General features: G+C 35.0%; 1 protein-coding gene across 1 annotated transcript; it reads right to left on the bottom strand.

Annotated features, from left to right (window-relative positions):
• Positions 1-4,125: 4,125 nt before the first annotated feature.
• LOC149630945 (uncharacterized) lies at positions 4,126-8,425 on the bottom strand. Its single transcript, XM_089851148.1, has 3 exons — positions 8,198-8,425; positions 7,179-8,070; positions 4,126-7,101 (listed from the first exon to the last, which is right to left on the bottom strand). The coding sequence occupies exons 1-3, from the start codon at positions 8,287-8,289 to the stop codon at positions 4,888-4,890; spliced, it is 3,198 nt and encodes a 1,065-aa protein (XP_089707274.1). The 5' UTR covers positions 8,290-8,425; the 3' UTR covers positions 4,126-4,887.
• Positions 8,426-10,122: the final 1,697 nt, after the last annotated feature.

Raw genomic sequence — 10,122 nt, 5'->3', positions numbered from 1 at the left:
GGTTTCCTTTCATTTATGACACATTTTATGGACGTTCCCGGTATACGCTAGATGGTTTCTGATAGTGTTTTATACGGCTAATAACATATTTAATGTAAATGAAGATCGTATGTGCCAGATTTAAGAAATTCAACTTTCAAGGCTAAAATGAACAATGTAATAATTGAAATCATTTTCGAGATGTTTCTCAGGTTTCGTTTCATTTATGACTATTTATAAAGGACGTTCCTGGTATACGCTAGATGGTTTCTGACGGTGTTTTATACGGCTAATAACATATTAAATGTAAATGAAGATCGTATGTGCCAGATTTAAGAAATTCAACTTTCAAGGCTAAAATGAACAATGTAATAATTGAAATCATTTTCGAGATGTTTCTCAGGTTTCGTTTCATTTATGAGTATTTATAAAGGACGTTCCTGGTATACGCTAGATGGTTTCTGACGGTGTTTTATACGGCTAATAACATATTAAATGTAAATGAAGATCGTATGTGCCAGATTTAAGAAATTCAACTTTCAAGGCTAAAATGAACAATGTAATAATTGAAATCATTTTCGAGATGTTTCTCAGGTTTCGTTTCATTTATGACTATTTATAAAGGACGTTCCTGGTATACGCTATATGGTTTCTGATAGTGTTTTATACGGCTAATAACATATTTAAATTAAATGAAGATCGTATGTGCCAGAATTAAGATATTCAACTTTCAAGGCTAAAATGAACAGTGTAATAATTTAAATCATTTTCGAGATCTGTCTCAGGTTTCATTTCATTTATGACTAATTAAAGGACGTTCCCGGTATACGCTAGATGGTTTCTGATAGTGTTTTATACGGCTAATAACATATTTAATGTAAATGAAGATCGTATGTGCCAGATTTAAGAAATTCAACTTTCAAGGCTAAAATGAACAATGTAATAATTGAAATCATTTTCGAGATGTTTCTCAGGTTTCGTTTCATTTATGACTATTTATAAAGGACGTTCCTCGTATACGCTAGATGGTTTCTGATAGTGTTTTATACGGCTAATAACATATTTAAATTAAATGAAGATCGTATGTGCCAGAATTAAGATATTCAACTTTCAAGGCTAAAATGAACAGTGTAATAATTTAAATCATTTTCGAGATCTGTCTCAGGTTTCATTTCATTTATGACTAATTAAAGGACGTTCCCGGTATACGCTAGATGGTTTCTGATAGTGTTTTATACGGCTAATAACATATTTAATGTAAATGAAGATCGTATGTGCCAGATTTAAGAAATTCAACTTTCAAGGCTAAAATGAACAATGTAATAATTGAAATCATTTTCGAGATGTTTTTCAGGTTTCGTTTCATTTATGACTATTTATAAAGGACGTTCCTCGTATACGCTAGATGGTTTCTGATAGTGTTTTATACGGCTAATAACATATTTAAACTAAATGAAGATCGTATGTGCCAGAATTAAGATATTCAACTTTCAATGCTAAAATGAACAGTGTAATAATTTAAATCATTTTCGAGATTCTACTCAGGTTTCCTTTCATTTATGACACATTTTATGGACGTTCCCGGTATACGCTAGATGGTTTCTGATAGTGTTTTATACGGCTAATAACATATTTAATGTAAATGAAGATCGTATGTGCCAGATTTAAGAAATTCAACTTTCAAGGCTAAAATGAACAATGTAATAATTGAAATCATTTTCGAGATGTTTCTCAGGTTTCGTTTCATTTATGACTATTTATAAAGGACGTTCCTGGTATACGCTAGATGGTTTCTGACGGTGTTTTATACGGCTAATAACATATTAAATGTAAATGAAGATCGTATGTGCCAGATTTAAGAAATTCAACTTTCAAGGCTAAAATGAACAATGTAATAATTGAAATCATTTTCGAGATGTTTCTCAGGTTTCGTTTCATTTATGACTATTTATAAAGGACGTTCCTGGTATACGCTAGATGGTTTCTGACGGTGTTTTATACGGCTAATAACATATTAAATGTAAATGAAGATCGTATGTGCCAGATTTAAGAAATTCAACTTTCAAGGCTAAAATGAACAATGTAATAATTGAAATCATTTTCGAGATGTTTCTCAGGTTTCGTTTCATTTATGACTATTTATAAAGGACGTTCCTGGTATACGCTAGATGGTTTCTGACGGTGTTTTATACGGCTAATAACATATTAAATGTAAATGAAGATCGTATGTGCCAGATTTAAGAAATTCAACTTTCAAGGCTAAAATGAACAATGTAATAATTGAAATCATTTTCGAGATGTTTCTCAGGTTTCGTTTCATTTATGACTATTTATAAAGGACGTTCCTCGTATAAGCTAGATGGTTTCTGATAGTGTTTTATACGGCTAATAACATATTTAAACTAAATGAAGATCGTATCTGCCAGAATTAAGATATTCAACTTTCAAGGCTAAAATGAACAGTGTAATAATTTAAATCATTTTCGAGATCTGTCTCAGGTTTCATTTCATTTATGACTAATTAAAGGACTTTCCCGGTATACGCTAGATGGTTTCTGACGGTGTTTTATACGGCTAATAACATATTAAATGTAAATGAAGATCGTATGTGCCAGATTTAAGAAATTCAACTTTCAAGGCTAAAATGAACAATGTAATAATTGAAATCATTTTCGAGATGTTTTTCAGGTTTCGTTTCATTTATGACTATTTATAAAGGACGTTCCTCGTATACGCTAGATGGTTTCTGATAGTGTTTTATACGGCTAATAACATATTTAAACGAAATGAAGATCGTATGTGCCAGAATTAAGATATTCAACTTTCAAGGCTAAAATGAACAGTGTAATAATTTAAATCATTTTCGAGATTCTACTCAGGTTTCCTTTCATTTATGACACATTTTATGGACGTTCCCGGTATACGCTAGATGGTTTCTGATAGTGTTTTATACGGCTAATAACATATTTAATGAAAATGAAGATCGTATGTGCCAGATTTAAGAAATTCAACTTTCAAGGCTAAAATGAACAATGTAATAATTGAAATCATTTTCGAGATGTTTTTCAGGTTTCGTTTCATTTATGACTATTTATAAAGGACGTTCCTCGTATACGCTAGATATTTTCTGATAGTGTTTTATACGGCTAATAACATATTTAAACTAAATGAAGATCGTATGTGCCAGAATTAAGATATTCAACTTTCAAGGCTAAAATGAACAGTGTAATAATTTAAATCATTTTCGAGATCTGTCTCAGGTTTCATTTCATTTATGACTAATTAAAGGACGTTCCCGGTATACGCTAGATGGTTTCTGATAGTGTTTTATACGGCTAATAACATATTTAATGTAAATGAAGATCGTATGTGCCAGATTTAAGAAATTCAACTTTCAAGGCTAAAATGAACAATGTAATAATTGAAATCATTTTCGAGATGTTTTTTCAGGTTTCGTTTCATTTATGACTATTTATAAAGGACGTTCCTCGTATACGCTAGATGGTTTCTGACAGTGTTTTATACGGCTAATAACATATTTAAACTAAATGAAGATCGTATGTGCCAGAATTAAGATATTCAACTTTCAAGGCTAAAATGAACAGTGTAATAATTTAAATCATTTTCGAGATCTGTCTCAGGTTTCATTTCATTTATGACTAATTAAAGGACGTTCCCGGTATACGCTAGATGGTTTCTGATAGTGTTTTATACGGCTAATAACATATTTAATGTAAATGAAGATCGTATGTGCCAGATTTAAGAAATTCAACTTTCAAGGCTAAAATGAACAATGTAATAATTGAAATCATTTTCGAGATGTTTTTCAGGTTTCGTTTCATTTATGACTATTTATAAAGGACGTTCCTCGTATACGCTAGATGGTTTCTGATAGTGTTTTATACGGCTAATAACATATTTAAACGAAATGAAGATCGTATGTGCCAGAATTAAGATATTCAACTTTCAAGGCTAAAATGAACAGTGTAATAATTTAAATCATTTTCGAGATTCTACTCAGGTTTCCTTTCATTTATGACACATTTTATGGACGTTCCCGGTATACGCTAGATGGTTTCTGATAGTGTTTTATACGGCTAATAACATATTTAATGAAAATGAAGATCGTATGTGCCAGATTTAAGGCCGTAGTAAACCTTTTTCTAGTACGACGAAAAAACACCAGATGACACTGATTTTCGTAACAGGGGTCTCAGTTTTTGTGGGGGTGAAAATAGCTTTAGCGAGAATTTTTTCCATGATGTTGGGCTTGAATAAAGCTCCCCGGGTGGGCAAATAAAATCTTCCCGCTTTCGCTGATAACCTCGAAAAAAAGAATAATAAAAAAAAATAAAATGTACCCCTTTCCTCACCATAGAGCCTAGTGCGGGGAGGAGGGTATTCTTCTAGCTGTGAAATGCTGTACGGACAGTGGGGCGGGCCAAGATCTACCTTCGATAAGAGACTGAAAATAGACTCAATAGTCTCACAGGTGTCCCAGATAATCGTGCGCTACACGAAATAAGTGGTAGGGGGGGGGAAGCAGAGATGGAAGGCCACGAAACTCTCTCTTCATCTCTGTTTTCGGTAAACAATCCGAATATTCTTTTCGTAGATTTCCTTATCCTTAGTATAGTACCAAAGAGTTTATAAAGAAGAGGTGTAGAAGCTTTGGCAATGCATTTTAGGAGTTCTGGTTTTTTTTATAATTTGAATTCTAATAGCTGGAGGAGGCAGAAAATATGAGCGTGCATATTGGACGAGGAAAATTTACAAAGCGAGAACTTTCAGACGAGCTTTCTACTCCTCTTCTTGACACACTCTTAGTTAGCACGGAATGATTTTATATATTTCTATAGGGAAAAAATATCTTTATACAAAGAGTGTCCAAAAATTTTCAGTTTTATTTTACAATTTCTGTCGCTTCACCTTTGGTTTTTTTAATTGCTTCGATTGCTTTCGCTTATTTAGCTGTGGTGATGTGTTTTGTTTAGATTTATTTGGTTTATTTGACTGTTTTTGATTTGATTTTCTGGTTTTCTGTACCTTTTTTGGCTCCGGTTCTGTTGATGTTTTTGATTTTTTTTGCTGAAGTGGCTGGATTTCCATTTCTTCTAATTGTGTTGCTTCCAGCTCTATGTCTTGGGGTTCATTGTATCGCTGCTTTTCCTTTCTCATATCAGTAACCCTAAGGCCTCGGCATTCTATTTCCATAGACCTTTGATGACGTGAATCAATTATTTCCGGTAGCATCCAGTTTTCATAAAAGCTCTTCAGTTTTTTCAGGTTTTTAGCCCAGAAGTCGGTTTTAGGATAAATCCTCTCTATTTCAATCCCTAACGGAGTCCAAATTACGAAATCGCAATACTTTCGTCTCGTAATAAATAATTGAGCTTGTATTTGATAGTAGTAGTTATGGTTTTGTTTCAACTGAAGCGTACCGTTGACTAATTTTGAGCAGAAAGTTTTTAATTTTGATGGAGCTTCTATTGGTTTTATGTCTTTAGCGCTGTATGGGCACTTCACCTCGATAATACCATCGGTTCCAACCAATCCATCTGGAGAGGCTCCGAGAAAACCATTGTCAATATCGACGAAAAGACCACATTTTTCCACTTTTACGTTTTTGGCATTTTCGTACTCTCGGACAGCTTCCCTTTCTTTCGCCTTTCCCCAATTAGTAGCACGGTTCGAAAAAGGTTTAGGGTAAAGTAGATTTTTCACAACGGTCGCGTACCCGAGCTTGGGATTTCTCTTCAGAATAGTGCCATGATTCGAAGCTGTTATTCTTGGTCTCCGCTGAATTTGCCATTCTTCACACTCCCCTTGATTGGCGGTTCTTTTTTGGAGTTCCTCTTGTTCTTCAGCAGTAACCTTCAGTTCTTGCAAAACCTCCTCTTTCCTACGCTCAAAGTCATCCTCTTTCATATCTGGCCTCTGGCACTCTGGTCCATAATTGCTTTTGTCTATTGTGGATGTCTGAATTTCAGCCTCCGCCATTAACGCAAATTTCTTGGCCAAATGAGTTTTTTTGAACTTCTTTTGCCTTGCTGATTTTCTAGCGTGATGTTTAATTGCCTGACTCGGTGTTTCGTTCGAATACTCCCTGATGAGTTTGACATGCCACCATCTACCCAAATGTTGTTGGAGTCCGGCAGCGGTACACCTAGTTGGATAAGATCCTCTTCGATTGAAACATACTTGCTTCCCTCCTACAGCTTTGGCAACCAACGACATATAATTTTCGGCGAGGTTATTCGTTTCATTAAAGAGTAGAGCGGAAGCCAAATCCTGAACTCGCTGAGAGGCTCCTAAAATTCTGAGCTCCAACGGTTTCGTTAGAAGATTTGATCTGTCCGGCCCAGCTTTTTTGCAAAAGTACGGACGACAGGAATTGTGGCGACCGAAAACGTGTAAATGTGCGTTCCTTACGTCTTTTCGAAGTATATTCGCATATTTTCTGTGAATGGCTACTAAATCAAGGCTGTCTTTATCGTCGGCACCGTTTATTTCGTCATCCATCTCCTTCGCAACATGAGCTATGGCCTTTCGTACAGATTTTCCCATTCGGACTATCCTGTCCTTAGTAAGTGCACCTTGGTCTTTAGCAATTGCGTAGAGCTTTGAGCGATAATTTCTAACCACGTGGTTTGCGCATTCGCTTTTTTCTACACTTGTACCATAGTAGACCAAATCGTTTATTTTACTATGGACGGAAGAATCACCATCGCCGATAATTCGTCGGTACTGGACTCCGTGCATTTCTTCACTTTTATTAAAACCTTCTATCAAGATATCAGCTTCCATAGCCGGAGACGAACCATCCCAGTTTTTAAAGCACTTATGTTCCCTCGGCTGCGTTTCAGGTTTGGTCATGGCGCATATTGAACAATATTTGTTCCTCACTCCTAGGTAAAGTAGCTTTTGAGTTGCCGCGCCGATTATGCAAGCAACTCCACTTTTCGCAGTGTACCGATGGCCATGGCTTCTTTGAGACCATCCTCCATCTATTACTACTGTGATAAATGGAATACCATTAGCAACGTCTCCCTTTGATATGGCTATTTCTTTTTCCTGTTTTCCAGCCGCCTCCATTTCCTGCTTCAGTGATCTCTCCCATAGCTATAAAATTAATGATAATAAATTAGCAATTAGCATAAAATAATCTTCCCTAGTAATTAAAATATTCATATGCTTACTTCTCCAATTTCTTGTTCCCTCATCAAATAGGTAGGCTTGCTCATGTTTGGTATTCCCATAACTGAGAGAACTTCGTCCATATTTTCATAGCCACTCCCAATGGAAACAACACCCCATACAGCTAAGTAATTCAGATTGAGGGGCCTGTTTTTGTGGTCGGTCGAAGATGAAGGTTTTTGACCGTGATGGTGAATTCGAGGTCTTCCTCTGATCGAACCCCTGTTATCGGTCGTTGAAATGACTCGTTTTTCCGAGCAATATCTGTATTCGAAAACTAAATCTGATACAAGGCCATTTCTAAGTTCTTTGACGAATTCAAATTTCCCTGCGATGTTTCTTGCACAACGATGCGAATCCACTGATCTAATAGCGTTGATAAAATTTCGAATATCCACAATACGATTTCCAGATAATTGCAAAAATGCTTCATTTGGTTTAGGCGGTACGAATGTTCGTTGCGGGGGTGTCCACGGTTCTTCTAAAAGATCGGGCAGAGCAGTTTCGTCTATTGCGCAAGTAGAAAGAATCTGATCTTCGATGAAACCAAGACTAGAATATTTGGATCCATCTTCTCTTATTTTGGTTGGAGTTTGTAGTAAACCACAAAATGTGTCCTGGGCCAAATTTAGGAATTCGTTGTCGTGGGACATATCCTTTGAGGTTATGGTTTTGGTGATCGAGCTAAGTTCCGTAGAACTACTTGCTTCAGTTTCCGAACTAAGATTCGTAGTAATTGGAGTAGAGTGGTCAGGAAAATTGTGTTTAACACCTTCATATTCAACAAGGGTTTTGGGACTATGTGAATTTTGAGTTGCGTCGACTGCCGCTATTTCCTCTTCAACCGCAGAAGTTATTTGTACTTCGTTTGTGGGCATGTCTTTAGTTGCATTACTGAAAACGTTAATACGGTTAGAGGCTAATAAAGTTTAGATTAAGCAATCTAAATTGAACATAGGAGTCGATCAAATTGACTTTAGTAAGATAATAATTAATCAAGCAATATAAATAATACACTTACTTTCTAGATTTTTTTTCTCGTATGAGTTTACGACATCTTTTGCGCGACAATGGTTTACGGCTCAAGCGACGTACCGCTGAAGTCCTCGCCATTTTAAAAGGCTAATTAAAATAGGCCTACTAATAATTTTAAACAGCTTAAATAAGATTAAAAACACAGGTTCAAATTGGTATCTAAAGACAACCCAAATTATTCGTCTTCAATATCCTTTTACTAACATAGAAACTGGAGTCGACCCAGTCGGGAGAGTGAAAAGTCAAACAGCTAAAGTTCTATTCAAACCTTCCCACTAAAAACACGCCCCTTAACCACCCCTTTTAGCAGGCCGGAGCCCCCACTACCTCTGAGTGCACAACGGAAAAACACCAAATATTTTTCAAGTTCAGAATGGGGGGTTAAAATGGGGCATGAAATTCCGAACCCCAACCTGAGCTATTTATATACGAGGTTGCTTGTAGCGACATCTTCGAGTTTACGTTTGAAACACTGTTCGAATACACATTTCTTATCGTAATTTAAAAACTATTAAACTTAAAAATCTCAAATTATACCATAAACTACGTCTGAGTTTTATAGTTCGTCAGAACTAAAGTTTATGTCATTCGCATTATTAAAATTTGAGATAATAGGTACAGGAACACTCAAAGTAAGGCGATTCATTTTTAATTAATATTAATTAATATCTCACGCTATCATTATCAAAAATATATCATGAACTAAAGAAGAATTCGATCTATATTTTATTCAAAACCGCTAACTAATAGCATTTGTGGTTCGTTAGATAATAGGTACGGGAAATGACCCTTTTCAGCCTGTTAAGAGTTGACTACCGCCTTAAGAAATTCAACTTTCAAGGCTAAAATGAACAATGTAATAATTGAAATCATTTTCGAGATGTTTTTCAGGTTTCGTTTCATTTATGACTATTTATAAAGGACGTTCCTCGTATACGCTAGATGGTTTCTGATAGTGTTTTATACGGCTAATAACATATTTAAACTAAATGAAGATCGTATGTGCCAGAATTAAGATATTCAACTTTCAAGGCTAAAATGAACAGTGTAATAATTTAAATCATTTTCGAGATCTGTCTCAGGTTTCATTTCATTTATGACTAATTAAAGGACGTTCCCGGTATACGCTAGATGGTTTCTGATAGTGTTTTATTCGGCTAATAACATATTTAATGTAAATGAAGATCGTATGTGCCAGATTTAAGAAATTCAACTTTCAAGGCTAAAATGAACAATGTAATAATTGAAATCATTTTCGAGATGTTTCTCAGGTTTCGTTTCATTTATGACTATTTATAAAGGACGTTCCTCGTATACGCTAGATGGTTTCTGATAGTGTTTTATACGGCTAATAACATATTTAAATTAAATGAAGATCGTATGTGCCAGAATTAAGATATTCAACTTTCAAGGCTAAAATGAACAGTGTAATAATTTAAATCATTTTCGAGATCTGTCTCAGGTTTCATTTCATTTATGACTAATTAAAGGACGTTCCCGGTATACGCTAGATGGTTTCTGATAGTGTTTTATACGGCTAATAACATATTTAATGTAAATGAAGATCGTATGTGCCAGATTTAAGAAATTCAACTTTCAAGGCTAAAATGAACAATGTAATAATTGAAATCATTTTCGAGATGTTTTTCAGGTTTCGTTTCATTTATGACTATTTATAAAGGACGTTCCTGGTATACGCTAGATGGTTTCTGACGGTGTTTTATACGGCTAATAACATATTAAATGTAAATGAAGATCGTATGTGCCAGATTTAAGAAATTCAACTTTCAAGGCTAAAATGAACAATGTAATAATTGAAATCATTTTCGAGATGTTTCTCAGGTTTCGTTTCATTTATGACTATTTATAAAGGACGTTCCTCGTATAAGCTAGATGGTTTCTGATAGTGTT

The sequence above is a fragment of the Phalangium opilio genome, unplaced genomic scaffold, assembly GCF_054372755.1.
Source record: "Phalangium opilio isolate 3A_F unplaced genomic scaffold, DU_Popi_V2 ptg000101l_1, whole genome shotgun sequence".
NCBI lineage: Eukaryota > Metazoa > Arthropoda > Arachnida > Opiliones > Phalangiidae > Phalangium > Phalangium opilio.
This window is presented reverse-complemented; position numbering and strand designations above follow the sequence as displayed.

Coding starts and splice junctions, on each gene's coding strand:
- LOC149630945 (XM_089851148.1), bottom strand. CDS start 8,289: ATGGCGAGGACTTCAGCGGTACGTCGCTTGAGCCGTAAACCATTGTCG. Junction 8,071..8,197: donor CGAGAAAAAAAATCTAGAAA/GTAAGTGTATTA, acceptor TAACGTTTTCAG/TAATGCAACTAAAGACATGC. Junction 7,102..7,178: donor GGGAACAAGAAATTGGAGAA/GTAAGCATATGA, acceptor TTAATTTTATAG/CTATGGGAGAGATCACTGAA.